Below are 24,666 nucleotides of genomic sequence, written 5' to 3' on the forward strand. Positions count from 1 at the left end.
TATGACTCTTATCAGAATACTTGAACCTGAGAGTTTACTTTGTGGCTTTTACTAACAAGTTGTTAATGAATATATATATAATATATATTCATATATATATATATATATATATGCTTGGGGGAATAAAGAAGAGAAGAAGATGGAAAAGACCTAGATAGATATGAGAGAAAACAATAGAAGAATTGATTGAGAAGAACAAAGATGAGAATGTAGATGGAAAGAACTAGGTAGAATGATGAGAGAACAGCAGAAGGGACTGAGGGCAGGAAGGGCTGGGAGGAGTTAAGTATGAGAACAGAAAAGGAAGGGTGTAGATAGAACTAAATTAGAAGAATAAAGGAATGTGCTAATGAACTCAGTGTGCTTAGATTCATTGAACATCCCTCAGATTAGAATCCTTAGCCACTTGTAGCATCTGTTCTGGGCTCTGATAGAAATCCTCTCAAGGCAGGCACTTGCAAGGAATTCATTAGCAAAGTAACCTGATTCACAGATGATATTATAGTATATATAAGTGACACCAAAAATTATACCAGGGAATGCCTACAGCTGATAAACACCTTTAGTGAAGTGGCTGGATACAAAATGAACTAAAAAAAAAAATAGCCTTCCTACGTACAAATTATAAATAGGATAAGAAAAATTAGGAGAAACAACACCCTTCACAATAGCCACAAATAATATAACATGTCTTGGAGTAACTTTAACCAAATAAGTGAAAGACCTATAAAACAAGAACTTTAAGTCTTTCAAGAAAGAAATTGAAGAAGATATCAGAAAATCTAAAGACTTGCCATTCTCTTGGATAGGTAGGATTAACGTATTAAAAATGACAATCTTATGATAAGTAATTCACAGTTTCAATGAAATTTCCATCAAAATCCCAACACAATTCTTCACAAACTTCAAAAAGAACAATAGTCAACTTCAAATGGAAAAATAAAAACCCAGGATAGCTAAAAAAAATCCTGTACAACAAAGGAACTCCTTGAGACATAACCATTCATGACTTTAATCTCTAGTGTGGAGCTATAGTAATAAAAACAACTTGATATTGTCATTAAAACAGACATGTGGGTATGAACACCTAATTTGTGGCAAAGAAGTCAAAATTATACAATGGAAGTAAAGAAAGCATCTTCAACAATTGGTACTGGCACAACTGGATGTCCATATGTATAAGAATGCAAAAAGATCCATATTTATTGCACTGCATGAAAAGCAAGTCCAAATTGACCAAAGACCTCAACATAAAAGTGGGAAGTAGCCTCAAACTCATTTGCACAGGAGATTATTTCCTGAATATAACATCAGAAACATAGACAATAAGATTGACAATTAACATATGGAATCTCCTAAAACTGAAAAGCTTCTATAAGGCAAAGCACACTGTCAATAAGACAAAACAGTAGCCTACAGAAAAGATCTTCACCAACCTCATATCCAGTGGAAGGCTAATCTCCAAAACATATAAAGAACCCAAGACACCAGACATCAAAATACTAAATAATCCAATGATAAAATGAGGTAGAGATCTATAAAGAGAATTTTCAATAGAAGAATCTAAATGGCCAAAATATGTTTAAGGAATTTCTCAACATCCTTAGTCATCAGGGAACTACAAATCGAAATGACTCTGGCATACCATCTTAACACCTGTCAGAATGGCTAAGGTCAAAAACACCAATGACAAAATACATTGGAAAGGATATGGAGTAAGGGGAACAATCCTCCACTGCTGGTGGAAGTACAAACTTAGACATCCACTATGTAAATCAGTTTGTCAGTTTCTCAGAAAATCAAAACTCAATCTACCACAAGATCCTATGATACTACTATTGGGCATATAACCAAAGGATGCTTAATCATACTGCAAGAACACTTGCCAAACCATGTGTGGGAGTCCATAGAGGTTTCCTAGTGAGATCTGAGTTTGCTGTACCCAGCAGGACTGCATAAGGGGAAGTATTGACTACATGCATGGTTGCTAGGTATTTGGAAGGGTCTGCACTTGCTGTGTTAGGTGCCATCTTTTGCTCCACCCCTTGGTATTCCTTTAAAAAGCCCTTTAGAAGAGACAGAAGGGGCCAGTAGATAAAGATCCAGGCCTTCCTGAGGCTTTCTTGTGTTTCTATCTGTCTCTCTCACGTCTAGATAATCCCACAGCAACAAATACCAAAGAAGAAAAATACACAACACTACCACCAAAAAATAACAGGTCATTAATATCCATTAATTTCAATGGTCTCAATTTGCCTATAAAAAGACACAGGCTGACAGAATGGATATGAAAAGAGGATCCATCCTTCTGCTGCATACAAGAAACACACCTCAAATTTAAAGACAAACACTACCTCAGAGTGAAAAGATGGTAAAAGACTTTCCAATCAAAAGGACTTAAGAAGCAAGCTGGTGTAGCTATCCTAATAACTGATTCAGTAGATTTCAAACGAAAATCAATCGAAAGAGATCAAGAAGGACATTACATACTCATCACAGGAAAGATTCACCAAGATGAAGTTTCAGTTCTGAACATTTATGCTCCAACAGAAACATTACTAAAGCTTAAATCACACATCAAACCCCACACACTAGTAGTAGGAGATTTCAATGCCCCACTCTCACCAATGGATAGATCTGCCAGACTGAAACTTAACAGAGAAATAAGGGACCTAACAGAATTATGACTCAAATGGACTTAATAGATAACTACATAACATTCTCCCCTAACACAAAATAATATACCTTCTTCTCAGCACCCCATGGAACCTTCTCTAAATGTGACCACATGCTCAGTCACAAAGCAAATCTCAACAGATACAGCAAAAAATTTTGAATAACCTCCTGTATTTTATCAGATCACCATGGGTGAAAATTAGATTTCAACATCAATAAAATTTATAGAAAGCCTACAATCTCATGGAAACTGAACAATGCCCACATGAACCACTAATGGGTCAAGGAAGAAATAAAGAAAGAAATCAAAGATTTTAAAGAATTCAATGAAAATGAAAGTACAACATACCCAAACTCATGGGACACCATGAATGCAGTGCTAAGAGGAAAATTCATAGCACTAAATACTCATATAAAGGAGATGGAGAAATCTCATACTAGTGACTTAACAGCACACCTGAAAGCTCTAGAACAAAAAAAAGCAAACTCATCCAGTAGGTATCAAAGCCAAGAAATAATCAAATTGAGGGCTGAAATCAATGAAATAGAAACAAAGAGAATGATACAAAGAATCAATAAAACAGAGTTGGTTCTTTGAAAAAAATCAACAAGATAGACAAGCCTTTATCTAAATTAACTAAGAGAGAAAGAGAGAGAGAAAGAGAGCATCCAAATCAACAATATCAGAAATGAAAAGAGAGACATAACAACACACAATGAGGAAATCCAGAGAATCATCAGGTCATACTTCAAAAATCTACTCCACAAAATTGGAAAAGCTGAAAGAAATAAACATTTTTCTGGATTGATACCACATGCTAAAATTAAATTAAGGCCAGATAAATTATTTAAATAAGCCAGTAACCCCTAAGGAAATAGAAACAGTCAGTAAAAGTCTTGGAACCAAAAAAAGCCCAGGACCAGATGGTTTCAGTGCAGAATTCTACTGGAATTTCAAAGAAGAGCTAATTCCAATACTCTTCAAATTGTTCCACACAATAGAAACAGAAGGAACATTAACAAACATTTTATGAGGCTACAGTTACCCTGATACCCAAACCACACAAAGATGTAACAAAGAAAGAGAATTACAGATCAATCTCCCTCATGAAAATTGATGCAAAAATACTCAATAAAATATTGACGAACCAAATCCAAGAATATATCAAAAATTTATGCATCTTGATCAAGTAGGCTTCATCCCAGGGATGCAAGGATGGTTCAACATACAAAAATTCTATTTACATTTTTTATCCCTCACTTCTCAAGAGTACCCTGTGGAAAAAAGTTGTGGGTGGCTCCTCCACAACCATGTTCATAGCAGCATTAGTAATAATAATAGCCAGAATCTGGGAACAACCTAGATGCCCCTCAGTTGAAGAATGGATAAATAAAATGTTGTCCATTTACACAATGGAGTAATATTCAGCAGTAAAAAGCAATGACATCATAAATTTGCAGGAAAATTTTTGGAACTAGAAAAAAAAGTCATCTACAGTGAGGTAGCCCAGAACCAGAAACATGAGGAATTGGAATAACTGATTTGGGAGAGGTATGGAGAGGGAGAACAATGAAATAGATATCTTGACAGAGTGAGCCATTATGGGGTTAGCGATAAACTTATTCTAAAGAAAACTCCTGAAAAACTACAAGGATGTCCCCAACTAAAGACTCCAGCAATAGTGGCAAGGGTACCTGAACTGGCCTTTTCCTACATTTAGATTTGTGATTACCATAATTGTCCTGATAGAACCTTCACCGAGCAACTGATGGAAGCAGATGCAGAGATCCGCAGCCAAGCACTAGGCCTGTTGAAGTCTGCAAGAATATGCAGTAGATGACAGTTGACATTCATTAGGTCTGCCCACCAGATGAACAACTATCTGATGGAGGAATCTTATTAAGCAAGGCTTATGAGACCATTGCCTATGAATAACTGTTTGCTTCTGTCTAATTTTCTTGTGTGCCACCACAATTATTCTTTAAATTAGCCATGTGATTCTTCCCACAACTGTTGTCAATGTGTTCCTCATTTATTGGGCACTGCCAATCCTGTGAATTGAAAGTAGGATGACTTCTTCCTACACTGTAAAATTTTGGTGAATAAAATCAGCCTTCAGAGTTAAGCCTTTTTTCCATAAAATAATGAAAAATGTAGAAGCCTCTTTTGTATCATTAGCTAGGTGATAATGCAATCAATTAGATTTTGTATCTCTGTGAATGAAATATCAGTTAAACTTTCACATATAATGCACAAGGACAGAACTGCAGGTATCTGGTTTATTGAATCAGTCTTTTAGACACAAAATGACTTAAATTACTGCCAGTTTCTTTTGCAAAATCTTGCTGATAGCACAGACCAATGGAATTCCCTACGCAAAATTCTTTAGCAGTTAACACTCTGCATGTAATTCTAACCTCAGTTTATTATAGTGGGTAGCTGTTCCAGCTTTCACCTGGAAGTACTACCCTCAATGAGGTTTCCAGTAACTGTCACTCCTACCTATGGCCTGCCCCGAGGTGGGGCTGAGACAGGAGCTCTTAAGACGCAATCCAGATGGGGCTGCTCTTTTGGTTCCTGGTAATCCTGAATGTTGCATAGTAGACTGAGCAGAGTTCTCCAGAGATCACCGCTGGACTGTACTTCATCTCTCCCAGACCGTGTAAACTATCCCTTTACTTGTTGTGTGGTAAAACCCCCAAATAAACCTACCTTTTAACTACTTGGAGTTACCTTAATACTTCCACTGAAGTTTATGGTACAAGATTCTAGGCTCAGCTATCTAACTGTTTATGTTCAAGTCCTGAAATTTGTGTTGATAAAAAGAAAAAGCAATTAACCAATTCTGGAGACAAACAGCTTTACACCCAGATAACTGTGGGAAAGGCTTCAAAAATGGCCAAGATTGGTCTGGCCTCACAGCCTTGAATGAAAGAGTTATAAACTTCCCTCTTTGTCCTCTGGGTTTGCACACAGGATAAGAAAATGCATTTTCAGGCTTGGGATGATTTTCAATGTCAGCTCTTGGTGAAAGTGTTGAAGTGTCCAATGCTATTTGTCTCCACCATTGCTTTATAGCCTGCCTCTTTCAGGTTGCCATGGTTACTCACAAACTGCTCAAAAACTGCTTCCAGCAATGTTTCTGCACTCTCCTATTAGAGTTGCAAGAAAAACTGACACCTTTATGTTTTGTTAATCACATAATGTTAGCCTATAAGGATAAACACACTTAAGAAATGTAGAATATCTCACAACTTCATCTCTTCCTTAGACCTCTCAATAGGTTAGCCTTTTTCCTCTGTAATCCCTGATAGGGTATCTCTTTATGAGACAGCTTTATAGCTAAATTCCTCTTTACAGTTGCCCACTTAACAGAAAGATGGCAATTTTGAGTGTACCCCTGATTGTTTACTCAAGGAATGCATTGTGACCCTGAGTAGTTTTTGTAACCCTTTTCATTGCCTAAAGTTTCTTGTTGAGTATGTATGTAAGCTGTATGAACAAACGAGCTGGAAAGAATAAAGCCCATGACCCTCAGATAGTGTGTGAGTATTTATTCCCTCAGAGAGATAAGAAATATTTCTAAGTCCTGCTATTTTTAAGGCTTTCTTTCTATAGCCCTGGTACAGTTCTGGGAGCTTGTCTTTTAGGCTGCAATGTGGGCCAAGCTACAGGAGTTCAATTGAAGAGAGGAATGAGGGACTATATGAGCAAGGGGGGGGGTAAGATCATGGTGGGGCAACCCACAGAGACAGATGACCTGAGCTCGTGAGAGCTCATGTACTCTAGACCAACAGCTAGGGAGCCTGCAGGGTACCTTCCTAGGCCCTCTTTATGTGCATGACAGATGTGTAGCTTGGTCTGTTTGTGGGTCACCTAGGACTGGTAACAGGATCTTTCCCTGGTGCATGAGTTTATTTTTTGGAACTTACTTCCTATAGTGGAATGCCTCACTCAGGTTTAATACAGAGGGGGAGAGCTTAGACTTGCCTCAACTTGATATGCTATGCTTTGTTGACTCCCATTGGAGGCCTTACCTTTTCTGAGAAGAGGATGTGGGGCAGAAATGAGGTAGGTGGAGGGAACAGGAGGAGAGGAGGAAGGAGAAATTGTGGTTTGTATGTAAAATAAAAAAAATTAATAATAAAAAAATCATGGCTAAGAAAAAAGACTTCCAGTGGAGGGATTGGGATCTCAATCTAGCCACCAAATTTTCAACCTACAACTTGGCCTATGTACAAGATGTGCTCAAGTAAAGGTAGTGCAGAAATTGTGGGAGTGACCAACCAATGACTAACCAAACTGTAAAACCCATGACCCAGAGACAGCCTAGCCCAGAGACTTAGGATAGGTCTGGCAGAAAAAAAAATGTCAATGTAATGATTCCAAATGATATTCGGCTATACTCTTAGATTGATGTCTAGTCTCAACTGTCATCAGAGAGGCTGCACCCAGCAACTGATGGAAACAGAGGCATAAACCCACAGTCAAACATTAGGTAGGAATGAATCATGTGAAAAAAGGGGAGGAAGGCTTGAAGAAGCCAGTGAGGTCAAGGAAAACACAAGAAAACCTAGAGAACAAATTAACCAGGGCTCATAGTGGCTCACAGAGTCTGAACAGTCATCCAGGGATCCTGAATGTGACTGACCTAGGCCTTCTGCATATATGTTACAGATATGTAACTTGGTCTTCTTGTTGGACTAGACATTATTGATGTATTTGTTGCTTGTATATTATATATAGTTATTGCAGTTATTTTATATAGTTTGTCTTATATTAGTTATAACTTTAATTTTTTATTAGACAAAAAAAGGGAAATGTGGTGATATTTTATTTGTGCTTTAATAAATAAAACTTGCCTGGAGATCAGAGGAAAAAGTCAGCAATTATAAATAAAGACAGAAGTCAGGCAATGGTAGCATACACCTTTAAGCCTGTCACTTGGCAGGGAGGTACATGTCTGGTTCTCTGTGAGTTCACCTTAAATTCCAACAGTAGTTAACCATGGAAGTCTGGAGGTCTGGATAGACAGACAGGAAATGACAGATCTGGGAAGGAAGAGGAAGTGATGTAGCTAGACAGAGAGCAAATCAGATGGCAGAACAGCAAAGCATACATGAGTAAACAGGAAGTATCTCAGTTTTTGGAAGCTGTGGGCTTGATGAGGTGGGGTTGGCTGGTGGCTCTTCCTATTCCTCTGATCTTTCTCAGGGTTTAACTCCAATTTCTGGCTCCTTTTTTTTTATTTAATAAGATTGTTTAGCGATCCGTCTACACTGGACTCATAACAGTGAAGCTCAGGCTTTCTCTGACACCGTTGCCTTTTTTTGGATGCTATTCCTCATTCTGTACAGCCTTGTCCAGCCTTAATAAGAGAGGAGATACCCTAGTCTAACTAAAACTTGATACTTGATATACCATGGCTTTCTGATATTCATGTGAGGCACACCTTTTTCTTAATAGAAACAAAGGAGGAAGAGTGGATGGAGGGTGATGGAGGAGGGAGTGAAAAAAGAGGAATAAGAGGAGACTTTGATTGTGATGTAAAAATAAACAAACAAAACACTACATGGTAAATAGCAACCCACTAATTAGTTTACTTGTCTCAAATAAACATAAAACATACACACAGTACAACATTCCTTGGCTCTACATTGCATTAATATTTGACATTTAATTCATGAGAAACTTTCTCATAAATGCTAATTTAAGTATTAAGTCTTCCTGTTTATCTACTGAATCTTTACAACTATCATAAAATATTTTTTGTGAAAATACAATATTAGAATTAGTATGTTTTCAAACTATTTGCAGGAATACCTATCGTACAGGTGATATTGGACATTGCACCAGGTGTTCCAGAGGAAGGTACCGTTTTGTTCTTTTGGGAATTGTACTTTCTGATTAAATTCTTTCATTTTTTTATGGCACAGATAGAATTATAATAAGATTATTGTACAGTATTAGAAGACAATATATACAGTACATATAAAATTTTATATGAATCACCATGTTTAAGGTAATGTTAATAAGTGCTAAACTATAAAGCTAAGTGAATTTTGAAGATTGGAATAAACATTAATGGCAGAATCAATAATAGACTTTCTCAACATATTGAAATTATTTTTTAGGCATTAGATATAATCTCATGTAAGGAAATTGTAACTCTGTCAATGTGTGTTACTTAAAATTTATTATCACCAAGAGTTTTATGGAAAACCTAATGATTCCAACTGAACTCTTAATTTTATCATCTGCAACAGAATCTCATTGGCTTGTGATGCCTCATACCACAGAGAGTATTTTATCGTCTAATAATGATAGGAGACATCCAAACACAAAAAAATATAAAAAAAGTGATAAAATTTTATATGCACACTAATCATAAGGAATGTAGCAAATTGTAACTAAGACAGGATAAAATTGAATTATATATTTATTACTGGACGCTTAATTAAACACATGTGCCACAGTTTATTTTAGTGATGACTGCTGAGAGTCAAACCATGGATTTCATTATGATTCATTTATTTTAATATGTAAGTATTATCTTGGTTTTATACTTTTAAGTATGCAATTAAAATATTTTATGCATGTTGGAGAAATATAAATTGTGTTATGAAACAACTCCTTTGTATTTTATAATAAGGCTTAACTTATCCAGGCTTGCCTAGTACTCTTGGTGTAGATGATGCTTGTCTTGAATTAATAGAGGTATATATACCTGTGGCTCCTGAGTGCTAGGTTTAAAGTTTTGGACTACAATATGCAACCTTGAAGCAGCTACTTTAACATACAGATTTATTTATCTAGATTTTATTGAGATATTTACTTGTATGGTTTTCAACTCTAAAGTAGTGCATATTATATAAAACTATTTACCTGGGATTTACATTAATTATTTTTCTAACAATGAAACAGTAAAAAGATATAATAAATGATTAAGTAATGAGATTAATTAGAGAAGCATTATTTCATCAGAACTCTGCATCTACATTCATGCTGGGACACAATTTCACTAATGGGAAGACTTTCACCTACTGGTAAGTCTTCAATAAGTACATTATATTATTTATATTTGAGGTATAATTCCTTAACATCCCAGAAATTATAAGGAGCATTGGGAAGCAGCTTCTGTTTCCCACTTCTCACCTTAATTGTGTAAAGTGTTTTTCAGTCACTTTTTTTTTTCTGATCATGGCTACCTACAAATAAGTCAGTGGTTGTATTTATGAATTGCATATTTGACACCTTTGCCTTTAATACTTGGAGACAATATCATTCAAGTGTATTAAGCTCTGTTTAATGAAGCTGGTGATACATACTGAAGAAATGAATAGCAATTAATCAAAACCCATTCATTAGAACTTATATGTAAACTCTTAAGATTCTGGAAATCAAATTTTCAAATATACCAAACTTAAAAAAGAAATAAGTTATTTTCTGATAAGTAATTATAATTATTAATATTTGTTTATATTTGCGTTTGAATTATATTTAATTTATATTTAAATTTGAATGTATCTGTTTTATCACATTCATGCTAATACATTATGATATATTCAAAAAAATTAATGGTAACTATTACTGAAAATAACTCTATGTACTTTTTCAAAATCAGTAAACACAATTCAAGATATTCTTTTATATATATTTTATTTACATTTTAAAGATGAAAAGCTATTATAGTCATTTTTTTTTTTTTTTTGGTTTTTCAACACAGGGTTTCTCTGTGTAGTTTTGGTGCCTGTCCTGAATCTCACTCTGTAGACCAGCCTAGCCTCGAAGACAGAAATCTGCCTGGCTCTGCCTCCCGTGTGTTGTGGTTAAAGGCATGTGCCAATGCTGTCCAGCCATTATAGTCCTTCTTAAGGAATAAAGTCAACATAGTTTCACTCACAAGTTATGTTATATTTTAATAATAAAATCATCATGATGATATTGTAATTAACAACAGATGCTTGCTTGTTTTGAAACTGAAATACTGGGATATTTCCTGAAATAAAAGATTTGTTAGATTCTATTTATTTCATTGAGCACCTGGGAATAGGGATAAAGAAGATTTCACTACTAGCCATCTTGCTTACTATAAGGAGAAAGACATAAAACCAAACTTTAAAGGCTTTTGCTTTCCAATGTCCATTATGTTTGTACACATACATATGGTCATAGGGTTGCAACAAGAAGTTTCATTCAGAGTATGAAAACCATAAATGTTTATTCATTATTTTTGTTGAACATATAGTGTGACCTAATTTATCAAAACAACATTTTTAAATAATTTATAGAAAATAAATTACATGAATCTATGTTGCCAACAAGGGTTGGCTTACAAGGGCTTTTCTCTGAAACTGTGACTTAGATAAGTAAAGAAAATTTCCTGACTGAAAGACAGGTACAAATCTATTTTAAATAATATTTTATTTTGTATGAATAACATTTTAGCTTTTTGCTCCCACATATGCTTATGACATAATTGAGTACCTGGTGCCTCTGGAGGCAAGCAGAGGCTATGAAAATATCGAGAAGAAAATTTACAGAGTTGTATGATGTCATATGTGGGTTTATGGCATCAAAATTGTTCCCCTGTAAGAGCAGCCACTTCTACTAACTACTGAGCTATCCCTCTAGTCCCACACAGTCTGTTCTCATTATCCTCTCTCTCTTTAACATAACATTTTGTATGAAAACTGACTGCCATCATTTAAAGGGAATACAATTAAAATAAGTTGTTATTCAGGTCGATTGCAAAGATATAAAAATGAACATACAACTTCAGCAACAAAATATTTCAGGATAATAATTGACTAATTACTTGCAATTTATAATCCTTTGGGTCACTGTGTGTCTTCATGCACTTTCATGGAGTCTCCCTTATATATACATTGACCACCTCTCAAATGGATCTCATGTTTTGTGCAGCATTTTCATACACACATGCATACTTCTATCTAGTTATTCAGTCATTTTCTCCTCAATAACTCTGTATCTTTTAGCCTCATACATCTTATATTTTTGTGTAGAAGGAAGAAAATAACTTTGCAGTCTAGTCGAACAAATGAACACACACACACACACACACACACACACACACACACACACAATTTTATCTCAATTGAATTTGTCCAAGCTTGAAAGAAACTATTTCAAATGTAGATGCAAGCTAGAAAATCCAACACTGTATAGAAAGAGTGAGTGTTTAATACACAAAATGTATGAAAGAATAAAAGCATCACATTTTGTCTTAGAAGTATATGCAATTTTGGATTAGTAAGGCATATATTATTAACTAAATAGTCCAGTAGATAATGTATATAATGTGAATTTGTTATAGCAATCTAAGTCAAATTTTAGTTCAAAGTGCAGATACAAATAAAAGTTGGCAACTGATTCTAATACAACAAACATATTTAAGAAAGACAAACTAAAGCTCTGGCAGTGACTGATGTTTAAATTAAATTTTAAAAAAGTGAATTTTGAAGCACAGCTCTTGTAAAATGTCAAAATGCAGCCTGAGAGCAATTGCCATCACCAGATAATGAATATAAAGATGAGTGTGAGGGAGAATTAACAATGTATTTGCAGATAAGAATTCACAAAATGTGGTAATGATATACTTAGGAAAGCAAATTAAATCTCATATTATCTTACTAGTTGATTTCTTTACTACAGGTGAAATGTAACAGATATACATAATGCTTCAAAAGGAAATCATTGGTAAAAGAGCAAAACAATGAGAAAACTTCAATAGTAGCCATCTTAGTAAAAACTGCTGTCCATTCCTCATTGCTTTTATTTGGACTCCATTTAAGTCTGAACATTGATTGATGCCCCCAAAGTGTCTACTGTATCCCACAGATTAACTACATAGTTTGCAAATTAACTTTAAAATGCAAATGAACAAAGAAACATGTAGTCACCAAATGTGGTGTTGTTTTTTTGTCAACCTGACACAAGTCCACACTTGTGAGAAGAGGGAATCTAAATTAACAAAATGACTCCATGAGAGTGCCCTGTAGGCAAGTGGTGCCTCCACTCAGAAGGTTGTCAAGGGTATATATAAAAGAATGAAGTAAGTCCTAAGAAGCAAACTAGAAGCAAGCAAGTGCTGCTCCAGGGCTTCTGTTTCAATTCACACTAAGTTCCTGCTCTACTTAGAGTTCCTGTTACAGCTTCCTTCAGTGATGGAACAATAAGATTGTTACTGTTACTTTTACTCATGGTGTTTTATTACAGAAATAGAAACTCTAGGACAGCACAAACTTCATAAATAAAACTGTGTTATTATTGACTGTGTGTTACTAGTTAATAGTGTTATTCTGTATTACACTGTAACAGAATAATACTATTAACTAAACACAATCATTGCCTGTAGGCTTCCTAATTCTGTAAGCTGCTGTTCATTTTATTTCTCTTCTTCTCCATACAAAGTGTTAGACCATTTTCCAAGTTCTACTATTTATGTCAAATTTCACAGAAAAATCAAAAGAAAACAACCACTCATTAGCTGATTCTTTAGGAAGCCATCAGATTCCATGAATTTTCTGCATGTGTCCAGGATCCAGGGAAACTCTTTTTATCCAAGAATTGTTTGACAACAGTTACATTACTTTTCTGGTGCTCCCTAAATATGCCATTACACTATAATCTAATTAATCACTCTCAAATCATTCATGTACTTTCTTTGTCTATTTGCTTGTGTACATGTCTATGATGTGTGTGTTTTGCATGTCATGAATTCACTCACACATGCAATTATGGTCACTCTCCTATGGAGATCCTCATCCAGAATACATGACTGGTTTCATTATACCAATTTTTCTCTCTCAAACAACTGACCCACATCTCTAGATAAATAATGACCCTCATACTTCATCCATATTTAACAGCCATCATATACTAATTTATAATTTAAAATTATTTTTTGAAGGGATTATATGTTTAACTAGTATAAGTACTATTCTAGAAAATAATTACTAAAAATCCATTATGATTCTATTTTTACTTTTAAACAAAATATTCTAAGTACACGAAAATACCATGAATTATATAAGTGGAGAAAAACACCAAACAAGGAAGAACATGGGGAGAACAAAAAAAATGAAAGAAGACAAGAAATCTGTTTGCTATCAAAACAACAAATTTAAAGGAGTTTAAAATTATTTTAACAAAATTTGTTTTTGACACATTATGTCAATATGTATCATTTATGTTGTAATTTTATTGTATCACAAAACAATATTATCTCATAATCAAATCAGAATGGCACCCCTAATTTATAATTGGTATGTTAAAAGTAAAAAAATCAGGAAAAGTGCAATGGGAAATATATTATACACTCAATGGAAAATGATTTCAAATTTCCATAAATAAATTTCAAAATATGTTAGCATGTTTTAAAATGATCATGACTAAATAAATTATTTATTATTTTAAACAGATTTTTAAATTAAATTCAACTGTAATTGTGCTATCCACATTTTGTCAGACTTAATAAAAGAATTTTTATATTCATAAATTCCCTTTACTTCAAAGTTATTTTTGATCTCCAAAGTAGTTGATAACATTTCCCATTGAAATCATCTCTTATTCATTCAATACATTCTTGACTTAATGGCAACAATATTGAAAAGGAACTTGAAATGAGCAAAGATGCAGATAAATGTTTATGCACCTTTTTTAAATATTCCTTGTTCTTGATGACTACAGCAGTTTTTATTGTACAAATTATTTCTTTTAACTCGTTATGCATATCTTATAGAATTTATTAATCCACTGATTATAAACATCTAAACTTTTTAAACATAATTTGAAGGCTTATAGGAAAATTGCTTTGCAATACAGGGTGACAAATGATAAAAATTTAAATTTTAGCTCAATTCTACTTGAATGTTCAAGTTTGAAATTAAATTCATTTCAGATATAAATGAAACCAAGAAAAAACAGCATTATATATACAGAAGTTTGTATTTCATACATACAGTGTATGCAACAATAAAACCATCACATTATATGACAGAAGTACAAACAATTTTGAAGCAGTAATAAAGTACTAATTAAATAGAGTTCAGTAGAAAAAAGTTTAGTTTTTCTTCTAATTTTACTTTATAAAATATTATTATATTACATGATTCTGCAAATATTTTACTTAAAAATTTTGTCACAGGAAAGGTTAATATGGAAATTAAACCAACGTTTTACCAAATGTATACTCAAATATTTTAATCTATTGTCATTGTTAATTAAGCTATGATGTAAATTAATATGCAATACCTTCTGGAGACATCTCTGGGACAGTGGCTTCATAGGGTTCATATAGGAATTTGGGTTCATTATCATTGATATCCGAAACTCTGATGACAAACTCAGACTCAGGTTCCACAGCCTTTCCAGTGCTGGTGTCTGTTACCTGGGCTCTCAGGATGTAGAGGGATTGTTCCTCTCTATCGAGCTTCCGGATGGCAAATATGTCACCTGTTCGTTCATCAATGCTGAAGCTTCCAGCTCCTGTCCCCAGTAGATTGTACTGGAAAGAGTTGTTTCCATTGTCTAATTCAGATCTTAGCTGCAGGTAAAGACAGAAAACTGTATTTCTGAATATATGCATATTCAACTTGGTATTCATAATTTTCATGTATTTTAATAAGTTTCAAGTGAATAATTCTACATCCTTCTTTTTATTATTATCATCATTGGTTTTTTTGAAACAGAGTTTTTCTGTGTAGTCCTGCATGTATTGTAACTGACTCTCTAGAATAGGCTGGCTTTGAAATCAGCCTATTTTGAAACCTGCCTCTGTTTCCCTAGTGCTGGGATTAAATACATGAACTACCCCCACCCACTTTATAATTCTTCATCATGTCAACTGAGGTAAAATATTATCATATGTATAACCATGTTAGTAATGGAGAGGTTCCTGATTTCCAATATAATGAAGTAGCAAGATTTTATTATTTTAAACAAGTAAGTCTAGTTAGTTTAGACTTATTTATAATTAGATTAATTATAATTAGTCTACAATTACATTATTCATAATTAATCTGATTATAATTTAATATTATTTATAATTAGAATAATTAGACTTATTGGACTTAAAAATAATTCTAATTAGTTTAGACTAATTAGTTTAGGATTTTCAGGCTGGAGAGATGGCTCAGTGTTTGAGAGTCCTGGCTGCTCTTCCAGAGGACTGGGTTCAAATACCAGCACCCACATGGTGGCTCACAACTGTCTGTAACTCCAGTTCCAGGGGATTCAATGACTTCTGGCATTCATAGCCACCATACATGCATGTGTTACAAATTCATTCATGCAGACAAATATTTATACATATCACTAAAATTAGACTAAGTATATAACATGCAGAACCAGTCATTTATGTGTCATAGCCACGTATATGATTAGCCTGTAGATATCATAGAAAAAAAAAAGACCAGAAAAATTTGTGTCTAGCACACACAGGCACATATAGGAAGGCTTATAATATTTGTAGTTGAATCCATTTATATATATGTTTTGCAGCTAGGATAGATAAAGTGTTCATGGATTCTGAGGACCAGGCTTAACATGTCACTCTCCCAAATAGTCTAAAAACAGTAAGTGAAATCTGAGGTATTTACCCTTTGTACCTAATTAAATTTTACTGCCACCTAACTGCAGGTAACTTATTTTGATATATCTATTTAGAGCAAGAGAGTTACAGAGAAGGGCATGCTATTGTAATTACTTTTGTTTAAATTAAATAAAATAATATTTAAAAAAACAAATACAGAGATTGGAGAGGTTCTGTCTTATTAAAGAAATTTTTTTTTAAAATATTGTTCTCAAAGTGAAAACAATCATTTTTTTTTTTTGCATTTGAACTACACTAATTAAATGATGTGTGTAGGCTCCTGAAATTCCTGAGCTGGTAAAAGAGATGGAATTAATATGCTTAGTTAAAAATGAGTGAAGGTAAGTCAACAGTTACTTAGCATAGCAGCATATCAAGCTGAGTACTGCTGATAAATGGCATTTAACTCTGTGGCTGCTTTGATCCATTTTCACAAATAACATAATTATATTTCTTAATGCTGATAAATAGATATAACACATTCATGTAAAGACAGAAAGAGAAGTTTGAAAACTGGACTTCCCTCTTCAAGTTTTGAGTTGTGTTTCAAATTCAAATTTATTATTGTGCCCATGTTTGGTAATTTCTAATGGCTCCATTAAATACGTGTAAATCATCAGACTTTCCTAACCCATTCACATCACATCTTTATATAGCCATCTACTGTAATTATTCCAGAAAATAAGTACCCGTCCAACATGTTGTCTAGTATCCATTTCCTCTGGTACAACAAATTGGTTCCACACCCAGCCACGCTTAGCTCTTCCAGGAAACCGGGTTTCTTTCTGAGCCCTCCCAGCTGGCAAGTTCTCTGCAACTTTAAGGCAATACCAAAGGAGAGGAGTCACCAACATCCAGTGTTTCAGGAAACAGCGATTCATTGTTGTGTGTGTTTGGATTCTAAGCATTATTCTGCAGAAGAAAAGGAATGATGCAAACAAAATGTGTTTGTTTCTCAATACTCCTTTATAATCTTAAGTATCCTGTATATTCTTAAAACACAGAAAACAGAATGAAAATTGACATTAAAAAATATTTTCTCACATAATTACTATAGACAGGTTACAACATTTGCAGCTGGGAATAAGGGAATAAAAAGACATTCAATTTATTTTCCAATTAAGCTAGTTAATTGTATATTGTAGCTCAGCAATGGTCTTATTTGTAATGCTCTGAATTTCAGCTCAAGCACCATTTGTTTTAAACTGCACTCATAAATCTGCCGGAAGGTTGCAGTATTCCTTTAACAATCTCTTTGATTGGCAGCTGACATTGAGATAGATCCAATTTTATTATAATTTAACTGGCTTACTTCCTTCTTTATTTCTATCTCAGGAAAACTCCAGCTAAGTGATTAATGAAACAATCAAGCCAGGAGATTAAAAAAAAAAAAAATCTCGCCGGGTGGTGGTGGCCTACACTTTTAATACCAGCACTTGGGAGGCAGAGGCAGGTGGATCTCTATGAGTTTGAGGCCAGCCTGGGCTACAGAGTGAGTTCCAGGACAGCCAAGGCTACACAGAGAAACCTGTCTCGAAAAACCAAAAAAAAAAAAAAAAAAATCTCTTCCTTTCACATCCTAGAAATAAGATTTACCTTACAATTTCTCTTAATGATATTATGACAAATAAATGTAATTCAAAATAAAATTCTAAACTGAGAGATTTAAAAATTAGTGAGACTGGTGTTACAAAGCACTTCGACTAAAAAGTCAATGCAAAGTTGTTTATTCTTTGAAAATTAAATAATTAGTGATTGTAAAGATGGCTCTGTGATTGAAAATAGAATAATGAGGGGGAAAAGCATTCTTATCACATGAAATAAATGACATTATTAGACAACAAATATAAGCTGATGGATCAGAGGAAATATGTAAATTGGAAATTGGATATGAATGCCATTGTCCACTAACTACTAAAACACTCCAGCCTATTTCCACTACTCAGAACCCCACAAGCCTGAGGCTACTCTCTCCAACTCTGACCAGACAGTCACTCTCAGCTTCCCCACATCTGCACAACATCTGCACAGTGCTTTCACACATCTAAATTGGATTTACTCATTAGGCTTTCTAGAAGAAAAGTACTGCAGTGAATCCTTTTAAGAATTTAACAAGATAATGATTAGAAAAGTTACAGCATCTCAGGTTAGAAGCTTTTTGGCATGGTCTTGCTGTGAATACTCTAAATTTATTTTTGAACACTTTCAGAGAGAATATTTATATCTTTGGCTCTTGTTAAGAAGGGTTGTTACAAAACACTTAATTAAGAAAGAATACAGGGATTCTGTGATTCATCTGTAGTCCTTTCAAGAAGCTGTATTATTGTTATGCATTTACTTAATGAAGGTCAGCAAAAAAAATCAGCTTGGAGAAAAGTAGGATGAATTTCATCCTTAGATTTAAGTTTCAAAATTTGTGCTGCATTTTGTTGAAAATTGTGTGTGTGTGTGTGTGTGTGTGTGTGTGTGTGTGTGTTAGAGATCCAACCAAGAAATCTTGTGCTTCATAAATAATTGAATTGCTACTACTGAGCTTCAATCTGGTTCCTAGCTTAATGGTTAATACATAGACAGACAGACAGACAGATGATAGATAGATACAATAGCTCTGATAGAAAGAATAAGCATAAGTGATGAATATGATTTGAACATAAGAAATACGTTTTGTGTAACTTGGAAAATCACTACCACAGTTAATATGAAAGTACAAGTGTCATGTTTAAGTAAAACTTTTTTCTGTTAAGTCTATATTTTGATACTTTCTGTAAATTTAATTTTTATTTTATTATTTATAGCATTCAATGTGGTGAGTGTGTGTGTGTGTGTGTGCATGTGTGTATGTGCGTGCACATACCACAGCACACATGAGAAGTCATTGAAAATTTTTGGAGTTTAATTCTCTTCTTCAATGATGGGTTTTAGGAATCAAATCATACAATCATGCTTCACATCAAGTTCTTCTGCCCGTGAAGCCATTTTGCCATCATCTATTTATCATTACCTGCAATGAACAATCTAAAAGAATGAAGCTAATTTTTATATCCTAATTTATCAATTTTAAGAGTAAAACAAAAGTTAAATTTCACTAAAAATTCAGAATAACAGAATAAGACTTTAGGACAGCCAAATATCCATCAGGTGACAAATACAAAATATTCAAGCATTTTGAATCATGATTTCAATATGTTTGCATGAACAGTGTGTTAATGTTTCTCTGCCTTCTTTTAACATCTTCTATTGCTATTTTGACATTAGTTTTCTTCGTACTTGTGTGATGAACAAAGATTTCTTTACCTGCATATTTCATAAAATACCAGAGGCTTGAATAAATGCCACTTTATGTTTTTAAAAAATAATCAAGATAAATTAGGTCAGTCTCAAAAAAGAAAATAGCATTTTTTTTCCATTTGTAGGGGTAAGATATTACAGACAAATAACTTTATGTACTAATACCGTACTACCCAGGGGAAACTAAGTAATAAAAACAGAGAGTGGAAGTAAGGGAATGTATTGTGGTGGTGGGGAATATACTCAAAGCTCATTATATATTTGCAGAAAAATATCTTCATATAGCCCTGATTACAAAATATGAAGCTTTTAGCACATAAGAAAATGCTGGTAGTGTGATTCTATCATTTTTACAAATACTATAGTAATAAGCTGTGAACACATATTTGCTGGCCTGACCACCTGTTTCAAATGCCTGGCAGTCACCTTCCAAAATACCACATAGAGGCTTATATTAATTCTAAATGCTAGACTAATAGCTCAGGCTTGTTACTAGCAAACTCTTACCTTTAGATTAACCCATTTCTATTAATCTATATATTGCCATGTGGCTCATGGCCTTACCTGTCCTCTAGCATGTCTTGCTTCCTGGACAGCTGGCTGGTGTCTGTGCTGACTCTGCCCCTTTTCTTCCTATCATTCTGAGTGGCTTTCCCACTTTACTGTCCACGCAGCTACTGGCCTGTCAGCTTTTTATCAAACAATGAGAGTAATATATTTTCACAGTGTAGAAAAAGATTGTTTTACAGAAACTATATTTTTGTTTTCTAAGATTTCTACATAATTGTATGTTCCATATTTACAATGAATTATTTACTTATGGCCCTATTTAGTAAATTTTGAAATTACATTGTCTAGGAAATTCTTAAATAGTGATTCCTCCAAAAAATATATTAATCTACAAGTAAACATTATATCCAATGACACAACACCACAATCCCCACAATAACAAACAAGGGTGGGGATTGGGGTATGCAAGCGATTGAAGCCTCAAGATGTCATACAATAGGAAGTACAGAATATCTGCTGTGATTTAATTGCTATGAATTTTATAACAGTAAAAAACAGTTCATTACGGAGAACATTAATAAAACAGGTTCAGGCCAAAAAGGAAAATTACCTTTAACATACGTAGCCTCTATAAATAAATTAAGATAAATGTCGCAGTATACAATTATCTTTTGACGTGTAGACAGAAGTTAGGATAATCTTACTAAAGTTCATTGATAAAGCTCACACTACCAAGTTTCTTATTAAAACAAAAGACCATTTTAGTATATAAGTATGTTTTTATGAAATCAAACATGTGGAAAAATAATCATTGAAAAGAGGAAGTAATCACAGGTTAATCAGAACAAATATATATGATTAATAACTGCCAATTGTTATTTGTGAAGAGTTCAGAGAAAAAATCTATAATAAAAACAATAAAAAAAAAACAAATGGGGAAAACTTTATTTACCTGAGTGACCACATTATGAAAACAGTAAGGAAATCTTTAGAGGAATAACATATAAACCCATATAAAGTAACGAGTGTGTACCAGTTAGTTTTGTATGTAAATTTGACACAAGCAAGAGTCATCAGAGGAAGGAGCCTCAGTTGAGGAAATGCCTCCTTGAAATCTAGCAGTAAGGCATTTTCTCATTTAGTGATTAATTGGGGAAGACCCAATCTATGTTGTACAATGCCATTTCTTGGCTGGTGTTTCTGGATTCTAAAACCATGGGAAGCAAGCAAGTAAGCAGCACTCCTCCATGGCCTCTGCACCAGTTTATGCCTCTGGGAACCTCCTCTGTTGAGTTACTGCCCTTACTTCCTTCAGCGATGAACAGCAAGACTGAAGTGTAAGCCCAAAAAACTCTTTACTCCCCAACATGCTTTTTGGTTATGATCTTTCATCACAGCCATAGAAACCCTCACAAAGACACAATGACAGAGAAATATTAGGTGTTTTTGTTCTAAGATACACAGCAAATCAGAAGCCAGAATTCTTTTTTTTTTTTTTTTTTTTTTTTTTTTTTGGTTTTTCGAGACAGGGTTTCTCTGTGTAGCTTTGCGCCTCTCCTGGAACTCACTTGGTAGCCCAGGCTGGCCTTGAACTCACAGAGATCCGCATGGCTCTGCCTCCAGAGTGCTGGGATTAAAGGCTTGTGCCACCACCGCCCGGCTAGAAGCCAGAATTCTTAAGGATGCTGGCATAAAGGAAAAGACAAACACGTGAAGTATTTGCTTGTTAAGTAATCTGGAGATAAAGGGACAAAGGGACTTAAGGGATGAGAACTTAAGGGAACAGGATGGTTGAGTTTGCACAGGGATGGAGTGGGAGAGCAGTAAAAGAGATGCCATGATAGAGGGAGACATCATGGGATAGGGAGAAACAGGGTGCTAGGGAAGTTCCCAGTAATCCACAAGGATAACCCCAGCTTAGACTACTAGCAATAGTGGAGATGGTGCCTGAAGTGGCTTACCCCAGTTATCAGATCAGTGAATACCCTAACTGTCATCATAAAGCCTTCATCCAGTAACTGATGGAAGCAGATGCAGAGATCCACAGCCAAACAGCAGGCAGAGCTCTAGGAGTCCAGTCGAAGAGAGACAAGAGGGATTCTGTAAGCAAGGGGCATCAAGATCATGATGGGGAAACCTAGAGAGACAATCAAGCTGAACTAGTGGGAACTCATGAAATTTAGACCAACAGCTGTGGAGCCTCCATGAGACTGGACTAGGCCCTCTGCATAATCGCATAATCGAGACAGTTGTACAGCTTGAGCTGCTTAAGGGCACCCCTGGTAATAGGATCAGGATCCATCCCTGGTGCATGCACAGGCTTTTGGAGCCCACTGCCTATGTTGGGACACTTCACACAGTCTTGAGGCAGGGGGAGGGGCTTTGAGCTACTTCTACTGAATGTACCTCCCCATTGGAGGCCTTACCTTCTTGCAAAAAGGAATGGGGGTGGTTTTTGGAGGGAAGCTGGAGGGATGGGAGGAGGGAAGAGGGAGATCTGTGATTGATATGTAAAATTAATAAAAAAATTTCTTAATTAAAAAAAAATTCAAGCAGTGTGAGATGCCTAAGAATGGGCAAATGACTAGTTCAGCCAAAGAACAATTCATGTAAGGCAAATGGTAAAACAGATAAATGTTGTTTACAGGGAAATATTGATTTTATACATCCTCATGAAATTCCAATTAGATATTGGTATAAAACAAAGTAATGTAAATTTATTTTACCTAGAATAGCACAAATACTACTATAAAAGCAAAGGAAATGTGCTAAAATTATCATTTTATTTACAGACTTCTAACACTGCCATTGCCTTCATAGTATCCTAGTTGTATCATAACTAGAAAAGAACTTAATGGGAAAAAATTAGAAAAACAAATGAAGTAACATACAGTTCAATATATATGTAAATGAGCAACTAAGAGTTTCTGGTTTTATTTGCTTTTGCTTTTGCTTTTGCTTTTTCCCTCTTTTTATTCATTTTTATATAACAGCTTAAATCTATAAACCAGGTTCACCCTGAATTTGACTTCATCCTGTCTCAGTCTTTAGCATGCTAGGATTATAGGAAAATGCAACTAGCAACTGACTTATAATAGATAACCAAAGGGCAACTGGTTAATAACAGAGATTCAAAAGGAAAAAAAAATGTTTATAACAGGGATGCAAAAATGGAAACTGATTTACTGCCGGGATTCAAGAGGCAACAAGTCAGCAGAGGAAAAGTGAAGTTGGAGGGAAAAGCTTTAATTTAACTTGAGACCAAACCAAAACTAAACAAAAGAACTCTGGTGTAGTCAGCTCTTTATTAGCCAAGGGGAGTAATATATATTTACAGTGTACAAAAGGATTATTCCACAACACCCTGGTGCATATTTTGTCACATAAAGTGACCAGTAATGACAAATTAAAAAAAAAATCATTATTTGATTAAATGATTCTTTTTTCCTCCTAGATATGGTTTCTCTGTCTGTCCCAGACCTCATTCTGTAGACCAGGCTGGCCTCAAACTCAGAGTCTGCCTCCTCTACCGCCTAGCTGCATGATGTTTGGAAACATGAAAAGCATATCTGTTAAAACTGATAGATTAAAATTTGTCCAAATTGAAATTTTTGTTTTCTAATGATACTGTTTTTCAGAATGGAAGTCCAACAATATGTTTCCAACTTAATAGGATAAAGTGACACAGTTTATTATCTGTCACTTCTGTGGGTCAGAATTTTAAAATGGGCTTCACTGGACCAAAAATGAATACTTGACAAGACTGTGCCAATCCTCAAAGTTCTGGAAAGTAACCCCTTCCTTAAATCTAATTCCGAAGCTACTTTCAGCTGATTGCTTTCTGTCTCTCACGAGTATCTTCAAGACCCCAGAACAGCATCATCAGATCTCTCTTTGATCGATCTACATGCACATTGCCTTGTCACATTATGTGAAATTTCCCTCTGTCTTCTTCTTTCAGTAAAATATATTATTGCATTTCATTTTCCTATTTCAGCATTCTTAACAAAATCTTCTCTTGTACCACAATGGCAATATTCATGGAATCGAGGATCAATAATGTTGGCCACCACTATAGAACCTATAAGAAATAGCAATAAGAAAACAGAAAGACAAGCCACAGACTGAGAGCAAATGATTGTGGATTATGTCTACGAAAAAGGACTGTTTGCAGAATATTCCAGAATGTTGAACATTCAATAGTAAGTGTCATTGTAAAATGCAGTATGGAGAAGCATTGGAGCAAATTTTCATGAAAGTACCTATGACAGATATGTTACAAAATAGCATCTTGTCTTTCAGTAGCATTTCAAATTAAAGTACCATAAGGTACTACTGCAATTAGAATGGTAATAATTAAAAGAGTAAGTCTTCTGAGTCTAAATCAGGAAATGAGTATGCATAAATTTCCTACACTGGTGCTGGTGATGAGAATGTCTTGACTATTTAAGAAAATAGTTTTTCAATTTAATAAAGTTTGAAATATCTATTCTTAAATTTTATTCATTTGTGATTATGTTTGTTTTTGAGACAGGGTCACTCTACATAGTCTTAACTGTCTTGGAACTCAATATAT

The 24,666-nt window shown here is 34.5% G+C and overlaps 1 protein-coding gene across 1 annotated transcript in view; it reads right to left on the minus strand.

Moving 5' to 3' along the window:
- The window catches only part of Cdh19 (cadherin 19), a 115,512-nt gene that overhangs the window by 69,989 nt on the left and 20,857 nt on the right, over positions 1 to 24,666 (minus strand). Inside the window, exons 2-3 of the mRNA XM_059280666.1 lie at positions 16,982 to 17,204; positions 14,954 to 15,245 (exon numbers count right to left, since the gene is read on the minus strand). Of these exons, the coding sequence (XP_059136649.1) occupies positions 14,954 to 15,245; positions 16,982 to 17,200 (511 nt within the window). The 5' untranslated portion in view covers positions 17,201 to 17,204. The remainder of the gene's footprint in view (positions 1 to 14,953; positions 15,246 to 16,981; positions 17,205 to 24,666) is intronic.

Source organism: Peromyscus eremicus, chromosome 15 (genome assembly GCF_949786415.1).
Source record: "Peromyscus eremicus chromosome 15, PerEre_H2_v1, whole genome shotgun sequence".
NCBI classification, from domain to species: domain Eukaryota; kingdom Metazoa; phylum Chordata; class Mammalia; order Rodentia; family Cricetidae; genus Peromyscus; species Peromyscus eremicus.